At 40.5% G+C, this 25,632-nt stretch overlaps 1 protein-coding gene across 2 annotated transcripts in view; it reads left to right on the plus strand.

Annotated features, from left to right (window-relative positions):
• Positions 1-19,566, plus strand: part of LOC103905978 (sodium channel protein type 5 subunit alpha) — a 177,414-nt gene extending 157,848 nt beyond the window's left edge. For both annotated transcript variants that reach the window (XM_009287793.1, XM_009287794.1), the window contains exons 22-28: positions 6,066-6,347; positions 13,009-13,062; positions 15,177-15,318; positions 16,064-16,164; positions 16,658-16,928; positions 18,151-18,480; positions 18,650-19,566. In XM_009287793.1, coding sequence (XP_009286068.1) covers positions 6,066-6,347; positions 13,009-13,062; positions 15,177-15,318; positions 16,064-16,164; positions 16,658-16,928; positions 18,151-18,480; positions 18,650-19,566 — 2,097 coding nt within the window. The remainder of the gene's footprint in view (positions 1-6,065; positions 6,348-13,008; positions 13,063-15,176; positions 15,319-16,063; positions 16,165-16,657; positions 16,929-18,150; positions 18,481-18,649) is intronic.
• The last annotated feature ends 6,066 nt before the right edge of the window (positions 19,567-25,632 follow it).

Genomic DNA, 25,632 nt, shown 5'->3' on the forward strand with positions numbered 1-25,632 from the left:
ACACAATCAGAAATCCCTCCTTTGTCTTGATTGCAATTGTACCACTACAGCTTTATCCTCTGGTGGATTTAATGATAAACTAATCCTGCTGCCAAACTTGTCATATTGTGCTTTAAAAAACAGCTTTTTGGCCGAGGAAGCATCTGGCTAACAATTACCTCTCAATTATAAGGCGTATCAGGGGAATAACCAAGCTACAAGTTTGCTCCCTGCTTTTGACAAGTATTAAAATGAGACTGACTGGGAAAGTTCTTAAGGACTTTTTCACTAATAATTAAAGCAAAAATTAGAAATGCTAAAGATAGGGAAAGCAAATGAATGATTATATAAAATCTTTCCTTTGAACAGATTGCAGTTTTAATATGGAATGTTAGGATTAACATTAAAACCCTGTAGCTTGTGTTTGTTGCTCTGTCTCGTGCATCCATCTCGTGCATCAATCTCTTTCCCTTCTGCATTCCTTTGCCGGCATGGCTATATCCGCACAGCATACATACCTGTTTATTTGTTAAGCCTACCTGCTACACTAATCAATTATTGTCTAGATAAGCACTTTATTTAACTCCTTCACCGTGCATGACTTGCAGATGATGACAACTGTGTTCTGTATGAGCTGAGGTTACTGCTAATCTTGCAGACTGCATAGTAAGATAAAGCAAATCTGTGACAAAATGACACGTAAAACAACTTACATTGTCTGATGATCCCAAATGTCTCCACTAGGCCAAAGAAAATGCTACAGCTTTCATACTGAGGTATATTCAGGGTAAAGATTTCCCGTAGACAAAATTTTGGTCTGAATCATCAGTGACTAAAATGTGTGGTTCATGCACTGAGCTCCTGGCAATTAACTGTTCTCATTGCAATACCCTTGCAGTAAGACAGACTGAAGACTAGAGAGCCTAACGACTGAGATAACCCAGGAAATATGGTGATAGAGCAATTTATGAAAATCCTGTGCCCATACTTTGCCTGTTCTGTGGATGACCAGAACCGAGGATCTATGCCTTTGTCCCACAGACCTCGTGATTATCTAAATCACATTATTTTTGGGGATGAAGATCAGACAAATCTAGTTGCAGACCACTGTCCTCTGTGTTAGTGCTAAGACAAAAAGATTCAGGAGGCTCTATTCATCTGGGCACCCAAACCTGAATTGCTTTGTTCACCACGATCTTTTCAGCAAACACAGGCAATATTTTAAAGGTTATTCACAAAATAAAACAAAAGCAAACTGCAGACCCTCAGCTGGCACAAAGTGATGTTGCACTACTGATGTTAATTAAAGCTCTCACTCCTATGTCATCTGATGACCTCACTCCAAGTCTTTATTAAACATATGCAAATTGAGCAAACGTTGATATCAGCAAAAGCTGCACTAGTTTAACTACCAGAGTGATTTGTGCATGGACTCTCTCAAATCAATTTAAATCTGGCTTATGAAGGCTTAGCTTCTACTGGTGGATTTGCAAGTTTAAACGAAACCCTTTTAACATATTCTAAGCTGATGTAAGAATGTTCACTCATGACTTTGCATCAGTTTAACTAAATTGGATTCAAACCTGAAAAGCAGTGGGAAGACTAGCCCAAAGCATTGGAAAAGTGAGACTGAAATAGGAAAGAAATAACGTGAAAAAGTTCACATCTCTATCGAGAGGCTTTCTGAGAATAGCAGGAGGCTGGCTTGGTGGAGATCCTACATGGCGCAGACACACAGATCAGCCCAGCAAGTTTTCTTCCTAACATGCTCATACTTGTAGGCTCCCCTGGTCCCTGACTCAACATCCCTTTTCTTCCCTCTACCATTGCTGCAGCCGAAATATATTCAGTCTTTCTGAGCTATCGGAGGTAGTGAATTAGCTTGTAAACTATGATAAAGTGTAATTGAGAATACGTGCTATTGGAAAATCAAATCATTTTATTTTTAGTTTGTCTAACCACATTTAACATGACTAGGGACAGTTAGACCTTTCATTATTAGGAGTTCATATGCTCCAGAATGCACAGGAAAATTGCCAGCACAGTGATGGATTAAATAATGATAATGTTGAGAAGCAAACACTGACAGTAAGAAAATAATAATAGTTTGCTTTATTATAATGTATTTTTCTTGAATAACTGAAAGATTTCTGCATGGCTAGAACAAGAAAGTTCTCATTTATATGGCAGTAAGAGACTTATTTCATTGACCCTGTACCTAAATTTTGGAAACAATTAGTCCTGAGGCAAAGGCAGAGAGTAGCACTTGGATGGCCAAGAGGACCCGTCACCATCAGACTTCAGTCCTTTCCCTGTCTTCAAACAGGCTGGGACCTGTCCGAGTTTGACACAAGTCTCAGCAGCTCCCATCCCATGAGAGTTCTGCAAAATAAGGCTGAACTGTTGCCGTCTTGCCTTTCCGCCCCCAAAAAAGACGCCGGTAAGACCAGTATCCCACCTGACAGTTACTGCAGACCCTGGGGGTGCCATGCACGTGCCACCACCCTGCGTCACCCACCGCTTTCCAGACGATATTAGAGCCCGGCGTAAACTAACGTAGGTCTGCCTGTCCCGAATCATGAAGTCTCCCATGTCTCCTCATTTGTTGTCCATCAGGGAATTATTTCAGAGGTGCCATTTCCCTGCAAGTTTCTTCCCAGCAAGGGAGGTTATTGCAGTATTTTAAAAGGATGAGTAGGATGATGATAGACCATTTAATGTGAAAATGATACTAGGCAAAGTCATGGTGAGGCTGCTACAAGATCCATGCAGGAAAGAAATAGCATAATTAATGCTAGTTAGCATGATTTCATGGGAATAGTTCTTGTAAAACTGATATGGTCCTTTGATTTGATTACAAATTATGCTGATGACGGTAACTGCACTGATATAATATCCTTAGATTTCAGAGAGGAATCTGATACTACGGGACATCGTGATGAAAACATGAGCTTTGTACCAAGCCAAGTAAACATATTTTAAATTAATTTAAAACGGGTGATGGATCTCAAAAAGTAATTGTAAACAGTGATGACACTGTAAATTCGGTGATGAGTGTCTCAGGGTTAGGGATCCTTCAGAATAAGAACTGTCCTTAATCTGGACTTTAACAGCATCTGGAAGAAAATATAAAATCTTTGCTGACAACACACAAAGTGAGTGGAGTAAGTGATATTACGGATAAGGGAATTATACTGACGGATCTGGATCACAGTGAAAAACAGATCAATGGTACAACATGCATTTTAATAAAACCACATACATCATACACCTCGGGAGGAGGAAAGTAGGTCACTCTGGGGGATGTTTCTTGGAAAACAGTGGCTGAGAAAGACTTAGGGATCAGGATGACCATTCAACAGGACACAAGCTTTTGGACAGCTCTGATAAATAAGGTGACTAATACTATCCCTCAATACGCAGGGAAATAACCCAGCAAGCAGAGGGATAGGGCAGTGCTTCAATACTGGAATTCCACCAAACTGCTGGAAATGGAGTGTTAAAAATGGGAAAGTCTCTGCAGCATGATTAGAAATCTGAAGGAATGATGACTGTTAGAAAGAAGCTCTGGTTTTTTAATTACCTAAAGCAATGTTCAGTGGCAACTCACCCGCAGTGAAGACAGGAATGATAGGACAAGATGTCTAACAGCAGATGACTAGTGCCTCAGGTTCAACAAATTCAACCTAAAAATATAGCACCTGTTTCTAACAGTGAGGGCAAAGGACACCAGGAACAGATTATCTAATAATAAAATTTTTGTCTGTTATTTGAAATCATGACACTGTAAATTAGACGTCTTTGCAAAAGCTGTGCCCAGGCTTGGGTAGGAGTTAAAGCCTGGGCCTGAAATTACTGCGGCAAGTCTGGTGGGCTCTGCTGTGGCAAAGGGAGTATTAACGCATCGTGCAAGTCTATTTGTGGATTTAAAATCTGAATCAGCTGCGGCTGAAAAGGTGGCCCATGAGATCAGGAGAGCTGGGCCACCAAATCTACAGCTGGACCACAAGCTATAGATTTGCACCACTGTGGCTTAGGGCAGAAGGTGGCTCAGTTTCTCGGCTATCCCTAAAGAAGGCACCTGGAAGGTGGTTTCTCCTATAAAGGTATTGATGGAAATCAAGAGGTATGAAACCTTTTCTCATACATGGCTATATATGTTGCTATTCCTAGATGCAACAAAACTTCAGCCGTTTCCACGGCAAGGTTTGCAGCTGAACTTTTAACATGAATTTATTATAATAACTTGCCTTTATGTATTCAGGTCTTTAAGTCCTCTCACTTGTCTCAGTGCAAATCAGGAGTGCTTCCAGCAGACCAAATGGCATCAGGCTGGTGTAAGAGCAGAAGCAGTGAAAGAAGAATGAAACCCCCTGTTAATATTTCATTCGGAGAGGTGTTACAGGATTTGCTCCAGCCTCATGTCGTGTTTTGTTATCTACAAGCCATTGAACATAATTCAGCAGAAGGAAAAAAGCAGGATGCAGGCATGGCCATCGCTTGCGCTGCTGAAACCGGGATGTCTGTGTCCTGTCACAGGGCTTGTGGGTGGGAGCTGGGTTCAGCAGCATATGTAACATAAACGCAGCGGCTTTGTGCTGCATGGATTAAAATTGAGCAAAAATATTGTCCCGCATAGCAGCAAATGAAAGCTACATTGACAAGAGGCTGTATCCAAATATGCCCTTGATTTGGAAATTATTTGGCATTTTGGTTAACGCAGTAAATTTGGTCTTAAAACAATGAAGTTAGAAATTGATTAACATCCAAAACTAAAAGATAAAATTAGCAAAAAAAAAAAACCCGAAAGAAATTGAAAAGTCATCACTAGTGGGCCTATACAGGAAAAAAAAAAAATTGGTCAAGCATCTTTTCCTGTGTGAAAATTAGCTTCATTCATAAATGCACAAAATATAAATCTGGGTTTTGAAAGATCTACATAATTTTATATTGTATATTGTAGATGAAGCTGCTGCTATACATGCATGAAAACTGTTTCACTCTTCCGGGTATTTTTCTTCCTCAGCAATGCAAAAATGATGGGGAAACGAATGTTACATTATTAACTTGTCAGAAAATTGGACACTAATACGAGAGAAAACAAGAGCTGACATTTTCCATAATCAGCTTCACAACTGAATAAAATTTAATTTTTATGGATCAATATCACCTTGTCTCAGTTTCAGAAATGTAGATGGAGAAGAGGAAGAGCTTAGTATCTGTCTAACAGATTTTAATCTCCAAAGTATGAGACAGAGATGGAGACAAATTCATGTAGTGGGGCTGGTGTCTGCAGCAATGCTGTCAGGCAGCTTTGCCTGGACCGTGCAATGGCAGCATCTCCAAAAGCTGGGAATATGGAGACACCTTGCTGACTTAGGAAGGGGAAAACTACATTTTTTGGTAGTGTGCTTCCCTCAGAAAATGTATGGTTTTACGCTGGAGTTTACAGCCCTGCCTGGGTTGGTGTGTAGGAACTTTACAGCATGTCACAGGAAAAAATAATACATTTTTTGTTAACTTAGAATGGTTTCACTGTTTTAATCATGCATACTGATCAAACAGGGGAAGTTGGCTTAGTACAGTATGTCTCAAGCAGTTATGATTTAAATAAGCAAAATTTATCACAGCTAGAGTTCACAACCTAAGGACTATGGAGGCCTGAGTTCAGTAAAAGATTTAAGAAAAAATTTTTGGTCTATTTTGAGACACTGTGATGTACCCCAGCCATTTCCAACTAATCGTATGATTATTAGGGATGGTTTGACTGAAGTGTATTATCCAGTAGGATCTAAGATGTCATGATGACTTCACAGATTGCTCCTGAATTAAAAGATTCCTCTTGAAAAAACATCATCCCATGGGTGGGATGCCAACAGATTAGCCCTTCAATTACAAAAGCAAAAAAATAATCATGTGTGAAGCCTTTAATGGTGGTCTGGCTCCTTAGGTAGTGTTAGTAGTTATCCACCTGTCACCGTGTGAGGGTTCAGCCTAGTCAATCACGGGTGCACAACAGCTTGTTAGCAAAGTGTCTATATAAATGCTGACATTAATTCTGTTTTCTCTCTCCCGTTTCACCCAAGGTGGTGGTCAACGCCCTCGTGGGAGCCATCCCTTCCATCATGAATGTTCTGCTGGTCTGCCTCATCTTCTGGCTCATCTTTAGCATCATGGGAGTGAACCTGTTTGCTGGGAAATTTGGGAAGTGCATTAATAAGACAGAAGGAGATATGCCTTTAGACTCTAAAATTATTAACAACATGAGTGACTGTATACTTTATAACGTGTCAGGCACGTTTTACTGGACAAAAGTTAAAGTTAACTTCGATAATGTTGGTGCTGGGTACCTGGCTCTGCTACAAGTGGTAAGTATGACCACCAGAAACTAAACTAATGGGCAAATGTTCCTTGTTCCCATTGAACTCATCAGCTTAAAGGCTCAGGTTAACCTCTGTGTTTTTCTGGGTTTTTCAGCTTTACCTATCAGGGGAATGCCTTTCCTCAAGTGTAAATGAGTCATACTTGGCATATTAATTTGCCCTAGAGATATTTATGGCAGCTTCTGGTTTTAATTTGAGTTTCTAGTGCATCACAATGTAGTCCTCTGGGAGGTGATTGGAATATTGAGGTGAACTAAAGACCATTTTGTCACTATTGTAATCCAGAGCAAAGTTCAGTTCCAGAAACAAAAAGTCATGGTCCAGGAAGGACTGTTCATGCAGACAGAGTGCACTGGCCTTCCTGAACTGCCTGGGACTTCACTATACCCTGCTGGGAAAAAAAATGAAGTCACAGTACCTTCAGTTACTCAGCTGAATTTATTGCATAAAGCTGGAGTCACAGAGGAATCTTAATTTACAGTCCTCTTCTCACCTTCCATGGAGATGTTCAAGAACGACACTGGTGCCTCTCATGCTGGTTCCTCACCACATTTCCACCTGCTAAACATAATGAGTCAGATTGAACCTAACTGAAACATGATGGTGATCAGATTGCTGTAACTCCATGCAGCCTGGTCTCTCTGGAAAGGTGGCGAGAGCATATCAGAGAAGAGATTGTTGAGGTTCAAAGATGATGGCAATATTTGATCTATAAAGACAGAAGTAAGCCACTTTTACAAACTTTTTCAGCAGCAAATGTAAAACATGGATAAACGGGTTGTATGCACAGAGATTTACTGTTGTGACGCAGCACAACCCAATGGATAGAGCCACGGGAGACTCCATCTTCTTGTCCAGGCTCTGCCACCGGACTGCTGAGTGATTTTAGACAAATTGCTTTGTGTTTCAATTCCATGGGGCCCTCATGTGAAATAGTGGTAATGATACTTATTTCTGTTGTTCCTAATTTGTTCCGAAGCCTAGTGATGACAAGGGCTGGATACGCACTAGGAGTGTTTGTTGGGTTGCATTTTATATACACAGAGTGAAACAAGTCCCTCGCTACATCCTTGGACAGGGAGGTTACCGTCTTGAAGCACCTGTGATGGCATTCCTTGCTTCTGGGACAAAAACTTGCATGCTAGGAGCTCAATTCAGTTGTCACGTATAGACATCCACCCTTTGCTATGCAGTAGGGTACTGCCCTGGACCCCCACCTGCCCTTCCAAGAGGGCATGAGCCCCACAGGTCCCCCATCAGATCTGCCAGCCTTCTCTTTCCCGTGATGCAAATTTGCTTTCTCCCAGAACTTTTTTTTCTCTGTCACAGATGCATGAAATAGCTCCATGAAGTAGCTTTCCTTTCTTGTAGAAATGCTTATCCTTATATACTCTGTTCCTGGTACACATACACTTGAGTTTGAGATTTCTGACCGCTGTCCATCGAGTCTTTGCTTTCACACCCTCTGGAAAGCAGAAAGGTTAGAATGGGCACAACCACTTTTGGTTCTTTCCATGACATAAAGCTGAACTTGCTGATAGCAAGAGCTTTTATCTTTTGCATGTAATTATGATATTCAGCTCACCCATGCAGGGTAGATTAATTCACTTTGAACGTCTTTAATTAGATTTTCCATTCTATATAGTGCTTTCTTTGTCTTCTATTTAAAGATCCAATCTAGCTGAGCAAAAATTTTTAGGTTTAAAATATTATGCTTCACCTGGAGCTTCTTATTTCCTCCATGACTGCATAGCGGATGCCTAGTTTGTTTGGTGAAAAAACTCCATCGGAGTAGTTATTTCTTCACCATTTCTATTATAAGACTCAAGCTCCAGCTTTCTGAAAATCTGCAACTTTTCATAAATTGGCATTGCCTAAGGAGTATCCTGACGCAATCTCTTCTCCTGTTCTGCAGTATCAGTTCCTGGGCACTTGACACTGGTGATAGCAGCTTCATTCAGCAGGTGGGACTCCCTTCTGTTGGGATCAGTGATGGCAGCAAAAACATAACTGGTTGTAAGGTGGATCTCAGCACATTTATGAAGGGATGGTCTAGTACTGCTGTTTTCCAGCTGAAAATGGACTTGGTAACCCTGCAGGTTTCTTTCAAAACTGTGATCCTGTGTTGGATAGCAGAGAAGTAGGTTTTCCAGTTGCAGAAGTACAAAAGCAGTGCCATAAATGTACAGCCTGTGCAGGCTGGACAAACTGATTATGGCAGGAAATGAGGGAACCCTAAAACCTTGCTCAGCTTCTATGGCAGGTGCTGGCTCCTTCTTCCACGAGGAAGGGCAGGAGCCAGATGCCATTAGGGGATTGATTTTAACTTTCATCCTGCACCTGGAGCTCTTATGTCTGCTGCTAACGACAACCTTAGGCAATAAAGTGTAAAGATGACAGCCGCAGAGAAGGGACCTAAACATCTGGATAACTTTTGCCAGACTCCAGCCAAGGAGTGTCGGTTACAGGTGCTCCTTGCCAAATATACTCCGTGTGGAGTCACATTTCATGAGCAAACTACCATAGGAACTGTAGGGGATCAGTTAACAGCTCAGCTCCCCTAAAGAGCCAGACACATCGATGCATCTTTGTGCACACTGAGACAGTGCATGGCAATGATGAGATAAGCATTTTGGTTACAACCTTCCGGGATCCAAAATATGAGCTTTTAAGTGGGACTTGTCTTTTGACTGTTGACATTTTCAGCTGCTGCAACACACCCTTTAAATGACTCTGAAGTTACCTTTGGATGCCTGAATGTGTCTGAAAATCCAGATGGAAATATGTAAAACAAACCTGTCTGCTCTGTCTTCACTTCTACAGCATCCTTGAAAGAAATAAGAAGTTCCTACTATGGAAACTTTAAGGCTTACTACTATCCAGAGGCAAACTTTCTGACAACGTAGTTGAGAACTGCATGAAACTTTCCCCAGATATCCTTTGCTCTTTTCCTACCTTGTTTAGGATCCATCATGTTGTTCTGAAGATGCCACTTTTAATTAATGAGTCTGAGAAAACTTTCATGTGAAGTGGTCAGTCAAGTTTCAACCTTCTCCAACTAACAAATGCGCCGTCTCACAACAGATTACTAAAATAGGAGGCAGTCTCTGCTCACTCTACAAGCAAGAGAAATGCCTCATTCACGGGGAGGAAAAGATCTTTATTATCATGACTTTTTAATTTGCAAGAAGGATGATTCACTCTTCTGGGGATTTAACACCCTTAACACCCTAATCTATTAGAAAAAAATTATTGCTACGACCCAGTGCTTCAGTAATGCTTTTTCTATATTCCCAGAATTGCTTTGCAGATCACAGCACCTGTGTTCTATAAATCTGTATTTGAGCTGAACACAGGAATTGTTCTTAAATTTCCAGTAGGAGTTTTGCAATTCCCTTGCAGAATCCTTTCCTTCACGTTATGATCACCTCAACATATTTTTTTGCACCTTATCTTGAAATTTCAGCAATCTATTGAAGAACACCAAGAAAACAAGTGGTCTCTCACGCAGCAACTGGCTTGCTTGGAGAAGTTCTCCTTAGGCAGGAACAGACTTACATCTAATATGTCCTACAACTCTTTGTCACTCTGGGACTCCAGATAAGGAATGGGAAGATAACAGAAGCGCTCCTAGACCAGTACAGCAATCAGGAGCTGTAGAGTTAAATCAACCCCTCATGCCAGATTCAAAGTCATGACTGAGCTCATAAATCAGCTACAAAATGGTCATGAGACAGCGGCGTGTGTCTAAAGTTACTGAGTTACATGACCTCTTGTACTTCTGTAAACCGTAATGTTAGAATTTACTTTCACTGTGGACGCAAAATGTGCAAAAAATCTGTGCTTCTGAACAAACCATAAATTGGTGTGCCAGGGTAGATTTCTCCGTGTGTCCAAAGATCAGGAATAAGCAGTATTTCCATGAGGAATTACTGGTGGAAATTCAAGGGGAGCAGAGGCAGCACCCATGGAGCCCGCATAGCCCAGCGCAGTGCAGACTTCTGGGCTGCTCTGGTGGGTCCAATGCTCGGTGGTGCCCTCCCTGGCAAATCGTCTTAATGCAAAACAAATGTAAAAACAATGTTCGATATAAAATTGCAGCTACGATGAAATCAAACAAACTGAAAAATTCAACAGAAAAGCCAGCAGAGAGTGGAGTTAGCATAGCCAACTTAAATATGTGTAGTTTGGTTGTACTGTTGGTGGCTCTCTTTTAGCTTTCAGAAGTTTCTCTCACCAACAGTAATGCTTAACGAAGCATTTCAGAAATGCGAAGACCAGTATTTCTGATGTCATAAGCAGCCATTTTTATTGCACTCTTGCAGTTCTTTTCTAGAAGAAAAATCCCCCTTGCAGATTTAAAGGCTTGTTTTATTTTAAGGCACCATTTGGTTGTACAATAAATGGTTTGAGGGCAGCTAGTGCCATCCCACCTATCCTCCTCCCCACTAATTTACTGCATTGCAGCTCTAACCACCAGTCAAATAACAAAATGTAATCCCACCCCAAGATGAGTTTATCGGTAGATAATCTCATCACATGACAGTTTCAGTAGAAAATGGTGTTTCTCTGGATAGCTTCCAGGCAGGATAATATCACAAACACTCCCATGAAGATTTTGTCACTTCCTTATCCAGAGTGTAAGTGGTTACTAATTCCAGATAAATAATTTCTTTCCCCAGTGTTATATTTCTTTCATTCTCAGTATCTTTTACCCTCTGCAGATGAAGTGTCTAGGGAAGCTTTCCAGAAGCCCTGTGGATTTTTAATTCTCTTACTTCTGGACAACTGGGAAAAACAGAAAATCACAGTACTTCATTCTCTTAATATTTATTTTTGTCAGATCACTTCATCTGTTATCGCTATAAACCACTGTGCCTTGCAGTAGAGTCTCTTGTGTCCGTGGTACACATCGAGGGGTAAAATAGATACTCAAGAGAAAAGCTTTCCTCCCAAGTGGGAGAAAAGTACAGGCTAAGATCATATCATTTTGTGCCACAGGGAAAAGGACTTCTTGTTTCATCCCGTCCACCCTTCCTGATTGGCACTTTGAGCTGGAAGCTGCAAGCGACTGTAATGACACCAGAAAATCTTTCATCAGATTAGAAAGAGAACTGCAAAAAAGGAAAACATTAGAACAGTTAAGGAGGAGCAGCATGACAGGTTCAAATAATTATTTGTTTCAATAAAACTGCTGATCATTCCTATAAACACTTTACAGCTAAAGTGGTTTTTAACACACAGTACCATGGAATAGGTTTTCCAACAGGTTCTGATTTTGGGGGTTTAAACTCTTTCAACCAGTAGATAAAAATGAATGCAACCTTTCAAACATTATTTTATATACACTTTCATGAGAAATATAGTTGACCTCTTGTACGACATTCTCCTTTGGCTCAGTAGCCTTCAGAGGGAAATGGGAAGGCAGCGTTACCTCCGGGATTTAATTTAATAATAGAGAATGTATAATGGAGCATTTCTAAAACTGCAGGATGTACCTAGCTCAACACAAATGCCTGTGTTTCTCCTGGAACCACTGGCCATATTCCTATCAGCATTATCCGGAATTGCATGCCTGCACACCATGGAGAAAATTCAACCTAAGTGTCAGTAGGATTCAAAAAAATATTGGGCTTGGGTCTTTCATGCATGCTAGTGTAAATCTGATTAAATCAATACATTTAAAAATGCCTCATTATCTGCTCACACTGATTTTATATCCGGGGCAAGTCTAAATGGATCAGAAATCAAATGAGAAACAACCCCAGAGAACTAATATAAAGGCAACGCGGCTTAGGCCAGAGTCAGACCTAATGCCAGGTATGTTTGGCATCAGGCTGTGTCTGATGAGAGGTATATATTGAGAGCAAAGAGTCATGGGTTTGCTACAGGAGAGTAAAAATCACTTCCACGTGTTTCTCCTAGGAGTGTTGTCACTACCCTTTCTCCACTGCAGGTTCCAGTAAGAGACACTGACTTCTGTGGAATCCCTCCTTGTTTAAACAATTAAAAACAAAAATTAAAAACCTTGATTTTAAAAAAAATGAAATCTGAACAGTAAAGCAGATTGAGTTTCCAGGGCCAGGCTCACAGCAGGTGTTGATTGCCTTTGCTCCTTTAAAGTCAGCTGCAATTTATGCTACTCCCTGGGCTTTGACATTGCCTTGATTTATCCCGTTTTAAAAGAGGGCAGAATCCAAGCTTCAGTGGGATCCTACAACGTAGTCACTGCCCATTAGTCTGAACAAGCAAGACAGATGGGATCCATCTCACCTGGTCCGAGACTTGTGCAGGACAGCACTCTGAATTGTCCTCTGTAGCCGTATCTCTTCATTACTTGAATTTCTTAAGGTCAAAACTTCCAAAGATTTAATTGCCATGTTTTCTCTCCTTTTTATCCCTACAACTGCAGAAAATCAGAAAACATGAATGAGAGAATCTAGGATAAAATCATTCTGTAATGATTTTAAATCTCTAAATGAACATAAATTCATGGGTACATATTGCTTTAAAGGAGAAGCAATTCATTAACTGTGAAGAACATGCTCAACATTGCATTTTGAAAACTCATCACAGAGGTGATATCATCATTTCAAGATTGCTTATTTAATATGCTTAATTATGTATTTTGTGGGGTGTTTTTCAGGCCACATTTAAAGGTTGGATGGATATTATGTATGCAGCAGTGGATTCACGAGAGGTAGGTCGCTACAAGAAAATGAATCATTTCCTTTTCCATTGACTTTTGCAGCATTCATGGCGTTTAACAATAACAACAAAAAATACATGCAGGTTGCCAGTTCCTGTCTTACTCTGGTTGAGACAGTTGCAGACCTTCATTTTTTGCAGCTGGTATTGAAGCATCACGACCCTGAGATTAAAACAAATGCAGCCCTCAGTTCTACACAACTGATTTACCTATTCATACCGCAAAACTCCTAGCACAGAGAGGCACCTCCAGGGTGAGACCGAGTCTACCAAAAACTTAAATTATCCTCTCTGTTTCTTCCATTCTCCCCATTGACTGCCATATTCTCTAACTTTTGATGATAAGACCTCTTTAAAAGCGTTGGGTTTAAATTACACTCCTCTGTAACCCACAAACTCAACCTTCCCTGTATCTTCACCTTGAGCAAGTTTCTTCTCTTCAACCAGCAGCTCCACTCCAGGAGGGTGGAGGAGCTCCTGCCAGGGAAAGAGGCTGATATGTGCTTCCAGCTCTGGCTTAAGACATGCTGGAGCTCTGGGTGCTGGTAACTGCCCTGGGCTGGCAACCAATTCCTACCTAGATTCCATTCAGCTTTCAGGTTTCCTAAAAAAAAAAAAAAGGCATTTCCCTTGCTACATCACATATGGTTTGTTTATATTTTATTGAAGGAGATGATGCCTCCTTTCCCCTTTTTAATAATATTAAAGGAACAAGATTACACTTACTGTTAATTTTTGAGGTAGCTGCCTGGTATTGGGAATTTGACAGGCTGAATTGAGTAACAGGGAGTCAAGCCCTAAATGGAGGATGATGCAACCAATCGTATCCTGGGCTGCATCACAAGCAGCATGGCCAGCAGGTCGAGGGAGGGGATTCTGCCCCTCTCCTCTGCTCTGCTGAGACCCCACCTGCAGCACTGCGTCCAGCTCTGGAGCCCTCAGCATAAGAAAGACACGGACCTGTTGGAGCGGGTCCAGAGGAGGGCCACAAAAATGCTCAGGGGGATGGAACACCTCTCCTCTGAAGAAAGGTTGAGAGAGTTGGGGTTGTTCAGCCTGGAGAAGAGAAGGCTTTGGGGAGACCTTATTGCAGCCTAGGACAAGGGGGAATGGCTTTAAACTAAAGGGGGGTAGATTTAGACTCGATGTTAAGGAAGAAATTTTTTTATGCTGAGGGTGGTGAAGCACCGGCACAGGTTGCCCAGAGAGGTGGTGGATGCCCCATCCCTGGAAACATTCCAGGTCAGGTTGGACGGGGCTCTGAGCAACCTCATCTAGTTGAAGATGTCCCTGCCCAGGGCAGGGGGGTTGGACTAGATGACCTTTAGAGGTCCCTTCCAACCCAAACTATTCTATGATTCTATGAATAAGGGGTGGAAAAACCTCATGGCATCATAGGGGCAGAGAAGTACCTTTGCATAACATAGCGCATGATGTTGATTTATTCTTGTACTACATGTACACATGCGCGTATCCTCCCTGCTGCTGAATGAAACACATGGGTTACACATGAGAAAATACGCCATTTAGGGAAATGTGAGCTTCTGGCATCTTGGTTAGATACCTGGAGCTGGTGGGGCAAATCTGAGCATTTTTGTCAAATGTGGTACATGTGATTTGAGGCTATCGGACTGCGTTGCTCAGTTCTTCATCAAGAGATCTTATTCATTACCACCCTTCATAAAAGAAAAATTGTACTTCTAAATACAGTGTTTTTCAGTAGCATTTAATTATACTACGATCATACTTTTGCTTTTTATAAGTACCAATAGTTCATATAAGATTAGGGATAATCAGAAAATTAATTCTTTTCCCCTTCTGGGTTCAGACTGAGATCATTTTATAGGATTTATTCTGAAGTTGCACTTTCCGGAGCAGTGTGACCACTGTGATAGTGTTGTGAAACGTGGCTGAAATGACCGTGGCATTGCAGATGCCAGTAGTAAACTTCAGAGACCGAGGAGCGCTGACTCTGCTCGTGGGAGTTACGCTGTTTATCTGTTTCATAATCTTTATTGCCAATGGACAGTTTTCTTTGAACTGCATTAATATTTTGATATGTGCAGACATGGTGTCATTTTCACATTTTCCCGTTTCCCTTTGCAGTGTGAGGAGCAGCCTGAATGGGAATGTAATTTATACATGTACCTGTACTTTGTGATTTTCATCATCTTCGGGTCTTTCTTCACATTGAACCTCTTCATCGGTGTCATCATTGACAATTTTAACCAACAAAAGAAAAAGATAAGTAGTGCATATGCTACACATCACCTTGTGATTGCTGCAGAGGCTAGGGCAAGGGATAGATTTATAAGGAGTGGCTTTGCCACATTAGCCTCAAGATTAGCATTGACAGAACAGCCGCAGAAACCACCTTGCAGAACTTTTACAGAAGCAGAGTTGTAGCAGCCCCTAATGTCCCCATAGGATGAACATCCTGAAAATACAGGCTGGGGGATTATATCCCCCGCAGAAAGCAGTGAAGCAGCTCCATGTAAACGGGATCTCTGGCACAAACTCTGCTGCAGGGGCACAGACCGCCCTGGTGTCCCCCGTGCACAACCACCACCGTCCCTCAGAGCAGTGCAAGCTGATCACCTCAACCCATCGCCTCCCTGCCCCAAGGTGCAGCCAGGGTCAGGGAAGAGCAGCCTGGCCTGAGAGCTGTGTTTCTCGCTGCTTTGTAGACTCTAAACAAAGGGCTGAGGTTCTTCTCTTTCCCCCTCTTGCCCTGGATCTACCTCGAGTGCAGACAGAATCTGAGTCTTGCTCCTCCTTGGTTGCCTGCACTGCTCTGTGTCTCCTGCTCTTCGCTTCCATGCGATAAGCAGCTCCCAGCACTGCACCTCATCAAGCTCTTCTTAGATATTTTGATGAAAACTACATGAAAAGGGAAATAAGAAAATAGAAGAGGATGCAGCCCTGAACTTTGTATGGAGGCAAGGGACCTCTTTTCATCAAAAGTAATAGCTTTGTTCTCACCCTATACTTAGGTGGCCAGGATATCTTTATGACAGAAGAACAGAAAAAGTATTATAACGCAATGAAAAAGTTGGGATCTAAGAAACCTCAAAAGCCAATCCCAAGGCCACTGGTAAGAATGGCATAATTCAGTTGAACTATGTGTAATAGCTGAATATTTATTTAATAGAATGAATGCAATTCAACTTCCCAGTGTAGGAAGAGTGATTGCTTCCAGATGAAAGCCACTTAGTATTTACATGTTTTGATTTTGGACAGTATTTGCAAGTCCAGCGACCTGTGTGGTACAAAATTCCCATTGTTCTGCAATATTGACTAAAAGTCCAATTTACATATGCAGTCATGGCAGTGGCCACATGTCTGCATTGAATGAATTCATGGCCCCAGTCCAAGGTCTTTTTTCAGCTTTTCCAAGAAGCATTAGGAGTAAATGGGTTTGAAAAATCTATCATCCAACCATTCCTCATCATCTTTATGTTTATGAAGTTCTAATCAGAAGCAGTACATTCTCTGTTTTCCTCTACTTTCTGATCAATCAGGAGACAATGATGTCATCATTTTGACACACTTCAAATTTCCTAACTAAATCTTCTCCTTTCCTCCAGAACAAATACCAAGGTTTTATTTTTGATGTCGTCTCAAAACAAGCTTTTGATGTCTCCATCATGATTCTCATCTGCCTTAACATGGTTACCATGATGGTGGAAACAGATGATCAAAGTCAAGAAAAAGTGAACATCCTCCATAAAATCAACATGCTTTTTGTTGCTGTCTTCACTGGGGAGTGCATCATCAAAATGCTGGCTCTGCGACACTACTACTTCACCAACGGCTGGAACATATTTGACTTTGTCGTTGTGATTCTGTCTATCGTAGGTAGGTGAATCTAGATTTTCACCCACACTGCAAAGTTAAAAAGGCAGACATAAATTTAATTAGACAAAGTTGAAGGCTTCATGCAATAAAACACACTTTCAACTCAGAGGATTAGATCCTAAGCATATTTTTTTAATATTTAAATAATACAACATAATACTGCCTAACAATAACTTGTGTGATCAGTGAAATTATGAGGTCTATCACACCACAGTATTGGTTTCGATGTACACTTAATGGTTCCTGGTGATAAAACATGGTCCAGAACTGGCATCATATGCTTAACCCCAGTTCTACAGAACAGCCAAAGACAGAGAAGTAAAAAAGCCACATGAAAAGGGCACATGCAGACTGCTATTTTTTTGCTATTTACTTTTTATTACATCAGTGTGAAATAGCCCTTCAGGGCAGGTTCAGACAGGTGCAGTGAGTCTGGCTGTTCTCAGCCCTGTCGTCTCTGGAGCCCCGAATGCTTATCTACCCAAGGGACAAAACAGAGAGGCGCAGTTGTTAATTTGTGCCTTTTGCTGTCCTGCAGCCCTAACCATAGATCATATGTTAGGTGCTACAGAAGTGCAGGTCAATTGTGAATCTGAAATCCTGCCAAAAGAGTTTTCATTGAAGTTGGAAATAAAGTAGCAACTGGACAATGATCAACTGATCCAGTGAGCAGAAGGAACTCAGAAATTTGGCTCTTCCAATACAGTTTCCATTTTGAAGGAGGGAATAGGTGAATGAAAAACTGTCATGTTAGGAAAACAGAGCCATCTTCTCATTGACTGATGCAATCAGATCACCAGCTTTTCAGTGCTGACTCACAAACACTTTACAGACAAAAATATTGTCAAATCAGAAAAATTCTGACCAGCTACAATCAGGACAAATGGCTCAGGGGACCAAAAGTCATGACCAAAATTCCTGACCAAAAGCTGCAGATCGGTATGTCCTGTCTGAGTTGATGCTGGTTTCTCATTCCCAATAGACCAGCTTTCCCTTAATAAAACTGTGGCTACCATTGACACCTGTGCTCATAGTCTCAAAAGTTTGCCTGGATTAAATGGGCATGAAAACACTAATGACAATGCCATTCCCCTTATCATAGGTCTTCCAGTTTGAGGAGCTTCTCATTGATTTTGTCCATAATCCTGACTGATTGCTTTAAAGGGAAGCCTGGAATTATTACCCATCTACTAACTCACTGTTTGTCTCTTTTCTTCTCAAGGCACCGTACTTTCTGACATCATCCAGAAATATTTCTTCTCGCCCACACTCTTCAGAGTCATTCGCTTGGCTCGGATTGGCCGGATCCTAAGACTCATCCGGGGAGCCAAAGGAATTCGAACTCTCCTGTTTGCCTTAATGATGTCCCTACCTGCTCTGTTCAACATTGGCCTCTTGCTTTTTCTGGTCATGTTCATTTATGCCATTTTTGGCATGGCTAACTTTGCCTATGTTAAGAAGGAGCATGGGATTGATGATATGTTCAACTTCCAAACCTTTGCTAACAGCATGCTCTGTCTCTTCCAAATCACAACGTCAGCTGGCTGGGATGGTCTTCTCAACCCTATTTTAAACACCGGACCACCGTATGTCATGTTCATATGCCATTTTTGGCATGGCTAACTTTGCCTATGTTAAGAAGGAGCATGGGATTGATGATATGTTCAACTTCCAAACCTTTGCTAACAGCATGCTCTGTCTCTTCCAAATCACAACGTCAGCTGGCTGGGATGGTCTTCTCAACCCTATTTTAAACACCGGACCACCGTATTGCGACCCAAACCTTCAGAATGCAAATGGTTCAAAGGGAGACTGCGGAAGCCCTGCCGTAGGGATTTTATTCTTTGTTACTTATATCATTATATCATTTCTCATTGTTGTAAACATGTATATAGCCATTATTTTAGAGAACTTCAGTGTAGCCACTGAGGAAAGTACAGAGCCTCTAAGCGAGGATGATTTTGATATGTTCTATGAAATCTGGGAGAAGTTTGACCCTGAAGCCACTCAGTTTATTGAGTATTCTGCACTTTCAGACTTTGCAGATGCGCTGTCAGAACCTTTGCGCATAGCGAAACCAAACAAAATCAAACTCATAGCAATGGATCTGCCCATGGTCAGTGGAGATAGGATCCATTGCTTGGATATTTTGTTTGCTTTTACAAAAAGGGTGCTAGGAGAATCTGGAGAGATGGATGCCCTTAAAATACAGATGGAAGAAAAGTTCATGGCGGCGAATCCATCTAAGATCTCTTACGAACCGATTACAACAACTCTCAGACGGAAACAAGAAGAGGTCTCCGCCATCATCATCCAGCGGGCCTACCGGAGACATTTGTTTCGGCGCTCCATGAAGCAGGCATCTTACTTGTACCGGCACAGAACTTTTGACGGCAGCATCTTCGAGGACGATGCACCCGAGAAGGAGGGTCTTATTGCGTTCATGATGAACGAAAACTACGGCAGGCCAATAGACAAATCAGAAACTCTGTCCTCCACGTCTTTCCCTCCATCCTACGACAGCGTTACCAGAGGTACGAGTGACAATCTCCAGCTGAAGATGACGGACTCGAGCAAAAGCGATGAGGCTATAGATTGTCTTCTCTCACCAGACAAGGATAAGGAATCAATTGTTTAAACGTTTGTTTAGAATGCTTTAAAATATTGTTTACAGAATGTAATGCTGTAACTACACAATGATTGAAGCAGCCTTCTTATTAAAAATTAGTTGCAAAAGAAACAATGGAGTTTTTACCCTTAACTACAGGAGTCTAATAACTCATATAAGCTTTGGCCCTGCTCATTTTGACTTGGCTCAATATTTATATTTATATATGCACAGAAAGAATCTTTGCAGGGTCATAGCTGTTATATCAATGGTGTGAATAAGAATATGCTAGACTGTAAAACAGTAAACACAGTGTATATCTATCCACAGATAAAGCCTGGCTGTATACATTCATTTAAGGTCTTACTCATATTAGTGTGTTTACTTATGGCGATGTATGACCTTGCATTCTAAAAAGAAAAAAAAAAATCACAGCTGCTGTAGCAAAATGTAACACTTACTGTATATGTTGTGAATGGTCTTTCATAAATTTATTATATTTGATATTTTTTTACTTAAAAAAAAAATGTCTCTTTTTCCATGGAGATTAATGATCCTTACACTCTTCATGATGAACTCTGAGTCAAGGTAATAGGAACTTGCGGGATCGCCATCGTTTCAAGAGGAAAGTTGTTGCAAAGTAAACTATCAAATTAGCAACATTTTGCCTGTTTATTACACTAAGCCCTCCCTCTTGGGACTTGCAACTGCTCATCAGCAGAAATACAAAAAAACAGAGAAGGAAATGATGTCAAAATGATGACAGAAATGGCTTGTTCTATCCTTCAGGAAACTAGACAGCAATGGATTCTGTTTGTAAAACTGTTAATAAAAGCACTAATTTTTTAGTATGTTTCAAGAATCTGCTTTGACTACCGCAATCAAACTCGCCATAGAAGTAGTGCATCACGTTTGTGTGTAGTGCTCCAAAGCACCATCTACGCTGGCAAAGTTTCTGTTAAGGTAGTGGGATAGGTTACGTTTTCCCCAGGAACACTGAGCTAAGCAGCCTTATTGGAAACTCTGTGCATCAATATTACTCCAAAAATACTACTACTACTACTAATAATAATAATAATAATAAAAACAACGCCAATTGGACCGTGCAGAACAGCTGTGACAGTGTGATCAAGAAGGTGGGAGGGGAATTGCCTCTGGATCTGTACATAAATTTTGAGGTTTTGAATCCTTTCTACTCAGTGTCCATCTTTCATTTTCTCAGACGGTACAGTTAGATTACTAGGGAAGGACAAGAAATACAGGAACCAATAAAAAGAATCTATCGTCTACTAGAAAACGGATATACCCTCATTCCTGTAGGCAAAGTAATATTTACAGTTGATGTGTCCATCAGCTTCAGGCCAAAGAAATGACAACAGGGTGAAAGGTGGATGTGTGGCTATAGAAAAGTATTAGAGATTTTACGTGCTAACATAGATTACTATTTATTATTAAACTTTCAGCCTTGATAGAATGTGAGAAAGTACTTATGGAATATAGAGACAATTCCATCATTACAGACAAGTTCTTTCTTTTTCACCTTCAGACTGATTGTACTTGGGTTTGGTTGGACTTCATGGAAAATCTTGAGATTTCTGTAATGAGCCATTGCACTTTAAGGAAGAGTAATTGTGCTTTTCACCTTGGAGAAGCAAAGATATCAAGAATGTATTTAAGGTGTATTGTCGTTGACATTTAGTTACATCCCAGGTTGTAAAGGAGTCAAAATCCACATGGGGTTGGCAACAAGAATTAAAGCGACATGTTATAGTCAAGTTTATCTATAGCCATTGTTATCTGTCCTCTAAACAAGTCAGAATATGTAAAGACAATATGTCAAAAGGATGACGATGTATCTGTGTAAATATGGGCTAATATATTCTCTCCATTCATTGAGAGGTGTCTCAGGCATTCACTTGAGAGTGGTCTATCAGTTAATTCAGAGGATTTGCCATCAGGATTCCTGGGGTTTATTCCTGATGCTTACTACATGATTTTTAGGCAAATAATTTAACCTATCTGTGCCTCAGTTTACCCATCTGTAAAATGGGGATAATAATACTTACCTACCTCACAGGGGTGTTGTAAGACTTTCTGGTTGCAACGTGCTATAAGGGAATGAAACGTACTATATAAGTATTATTATAATCATGCTCTCTTGCCCTTTTAACCCCATGTCTATGATGTGTAACACAGGGCTGTTCCTCTGGGGATTTTGTTGCCTTTAAATCTTGTATGTAATTAGATTCTAACTTAAGGGAACTACTCTTTGTTCCTTAAAGTGAAAACACTCTTTATTCTTTCCTCCCTCCCCACCCCTAACCCCCCCCAAAACCCAAAATTGCTCAAGGCTTCTCAAATTAGAGAAACTTTATACAGATTCCCTGTGTATTTATGCTGTAATGTTATTCTGACTGTACATATCACCCAGAAAGAGTATGCGATTTTTATATTTATATGCATATATAAATACACACATACGTATATCTATACATATATATATGTATCTTGTGAGTTTATAGAGTGGCTGACACTCAGAGGACACGACTTACTGATTAAAATGTTTTCTTCTCGATGGGATTTATTGATCATTAGCAATGAGCTGCTGCCTATAATGAAACTGTTTCATTAGAAAATAGTACATTCATTACTTGCTGAACAAGCATTTATTGGCTGACAACTGGTAAAATTATTTTTCTTTCAAAGCTTTAGAATAAAAGAAGAGGGGAAAACACTAAGAAAAGGGAGCATTTCTTATATGATTTTTTCACATACAACATAAACTGTTCAAAACCCAAGCAAAAAGCCAGCCTGCGCTCAGCAGTGCAGTGTTGGTCATGCTGTTTAAAAAATATTTTAATTATTTGCAACTTATATTAGAAAATATTCAGCTGATATTCTTATTAAGAGTCAGGCCCAGTAATGAACAGGATGTAATGGGACAATTAGCTGGTCACCGATTATATTAGAGAAGAACTCTTCCTCTGGTCATCTCACCCTTGTGTTGAACATTTTATTGCCATTGCTGTGAGACCCTATAGTACAGATGCAATTACAAATGGTTCTGTCTTCTACCCAAAACCTGTAAAAAAAAAAAATCATAATGCAAAAAAGTCTGGAAGAGGGTCTTAACTATAGATGTTTACAGTGCAACTTTCTAAAACTGAATTGTAAATTACTTTCAAAACCTTTGTAACTGGAAGGTTGGTTTTCTATTGGGTTTTCTATTGTCTTGTGGCACATTTCTTTAGAGCTGAAGAGGGAATGGTATCTTTGTATGGTATGCAGAACTCCCCTCAAAAACTTCAAATAACCTCACTTGCAGATCTTTATTAATGGAGATGCTGATCCGAATCTAGCAATGATATAACCTCCCGGTGCAGTGATTTAGTTAAAGACACTAACTCAATAGTTGGCCCACACTGTCTATAAGCATGGTGAGTGCTACCATTTTTTCTGTTGATTTGTTCAATAAAGGCTACCACATGAATCACTCAAGCTACGAAAAGAGCAAGGAAAATATCAGCCAATATCATAGGACATATTAAGCTGTTTGTACCTGGAAAAATTCAAGTTTATTATGTTTCCTTATTAAATAAATAAGGATAACAAATATTTCCTGTGCCTTTTTTTTTTTTTTTTTTGGTCATTTTTTTTATATCAACATTTATGTTGTTATTTCTCTGACTCTTTTTCAGCACATTTGTTTGGGAAATGCATGGTGACTTTCGTTAGAAGGTTTGTCAATGAAAACCCCTCCAGTTCATCTTGCATTGTAAGGCTAACTACAGGGCATTAAAGGCTTGAGCTAAAGCTTGTTGAAATCGATGGAGAATTTCTGGGTACTTCAGATGAATTTGAAGCAGACCCAAAAGCTTTTCTTCAAAGAGAGTAATTTATAGGATGAGCCCAGCATTGATATTTCAACCCATCCCACCCGGTAGCATTAGCTGGAGGAGAAAGGTTTTTACTGGAAACACAGGATCCCACCTAGAGATTAAAAAAAATGTATATATAAATGAGGTTTCCTTAATGGTAATATGGATGTCTTTCCAGTTCAATTATATTGATTTGCATTTTGGTTATTATTATATTAGTTATATGTTAAAATTCATACTAAACAAAGAGTAACATCCTTCCCGACGCATGCGTGCCCTAATGCTGGAAGGAGCTTCAGAAGGGACACGGACAACCTTTAGCTGTCATCAGCGATGACTGAATCAGCCTTATCTTCACCCAGGCTAGCACCAATTTGGTTACCCTGTTTCAGTGCTCTGATTTCTATTTAAACATGGCAGGTTCCTAATCATATTAAAACAGAACAAAATTGAGCTGGTTTAAACCGCAATGAAAAAGTCCACTCAGTCCTTTGAATTAGTGTAATAAAATCAGTTTATAATCATGTTTTGCATTAACCTGGGGCAGTCTGACTTGTGGAAAAGATTTTTTTTTTTAAAAAATAAGCATTTGCTAAAATGTGTCATATAATAATATGACTTCTGAGTAATTGTGTGTATAGAATAAATCTGTCTGAAAAATTTTCAGCAAGATATTTTTGGTTAGAAGGAGCAGTTTGCTGAAATGAGAAATCTCTGTGGAGATATGTTAGCTTAGTTAAGGAAATTCCTGGTTAGAATTTGTGGTCAAAATTCCCGTGGGAAGGAAATTCAGGGTCATAATCCCTACTATGAAAATTTCCACGCCTAGATTTTTACCAGAATCGCCTAACTCCTATACATGTGTTCCCATCACTGTGCTAGGGGCTGTTTTGGGTTACAGGACTCTCCTTATTTTCATGCAGATCTTGGGGAAGTTTCTAAAGGCTTTCAGATTTTCCATTTTTCAGGATGAAATTTAAAAAAAATTTGCCAGAAGGATTTCTTGTTTTCCAGCCCTAGCAAGGAACCTAGAGGACTGGCTCCTCACTAAATGCGTTTTTTTTTTTTTAAATCAGTCAAATTATGTTGATTTTACAAAGCCGCATATCTATTAAATTAAGCCTGTGTGAAATCCATGAGATCGGAGTCAGGGCCTGCAATTTCCAGATTCATCTTGAGATATTCAGCGGTTTCAGTTCCTTCTTCCTTTTGATGCAAATTGTCTTACTAAATACCAGGATCATTTTGGAAATGTCTGATTTAAGACAGACAGTTACAGCAGTGCAGGAAAACTCAGGCAGCTTTCTTAGAAAAAGCCACACGTTAGCAGCTTGCTTTAGATTTAAAGAGAATTTTTATAATCATCGAAAGTTGCTGTAGGAAAAGGAGAAATAAAAAATAAAAGCTTTGCAGCACGAAGCCTCCGCTGGGCTCTAGTATTAAAGGACGCCCATGTAGGATGACAGTAAGTGTCGTGTTTCTGACAACAGCAATGCATTTTTCTGCTGTGCGCCGGGGTGCTGGGACAAGAGCAGAACTGGATTTAAAGCAAGAGAAAACAGACAGGACAAAAAAAAAATACCAAACGCCTGCGAAACGGCTGCTTCTTCATGTCAATTCTCCCCGCGAGCTGTGAAAGACTGGCCGCGCCGGGTGAAGAACAAACATGGAAATCCTTCTGAGTGTTTACATATTGCAAAGAAATAGCAGCCGTGTCAAAGGGAAAGCATGTGAAAGCAAATAGTCTGAGGGGAATAGCTATTGGCAGCGAGCAAAAAAATGCTTCGGAGTCAAACGTCACCGATAACCCCACGAGGGCTGGAGGTGTTGGGCTGCAGTGTGGGTATGGGTTTGTCAGCACCTCCGCCCGAGCTATTTTAGCCAGCTGACAAACAGGACTTTGAGCAGCTCCTGGCCCGCCTGCTTTTGCCGCAGCAAAGTTTCTGAGACCGCTGCTGCGGTTGTCGTCCCTGGAGGCTCGTTGCTTTACATTGGGTACCGAGTCCCTGCCAGGCCAGGGCATCAGGGGGTCTTTTTCCCCTAGAAAATAACTACATTGAATACTGCACAGTCCCAGAAACCACAATCCACTGCTCAAACGTCACCAGAGTGGCTTAAAAAGTGAGATTTAAATTCAAAAGGAATGCCTCTTGTTGGTTTTTTTAATTTATTTATAATTTTTTTTTTTTTTTAATTTCCCCAAAACTTCAAGGGTATG

The sequence above is a fragment of the Aptenodytes forsteri genome, unplaced genomic scaffold (assembly GCF_000699145.1).
Source record: "Aptenodytes forsteri isolate BGI_AS27 unplaced genomic scaffold, ASM69914v1 Scaffold296, whole genome shotgun sequence".
In the NCBI taxonomy this organism is placed as follows: domain Eukaryota; kingdom Metazoa; phylum Chordata; class Aves; order Sphenisciformes; family Spheniscidae; genus Aptenodytes; species Aptenodytes forsteri.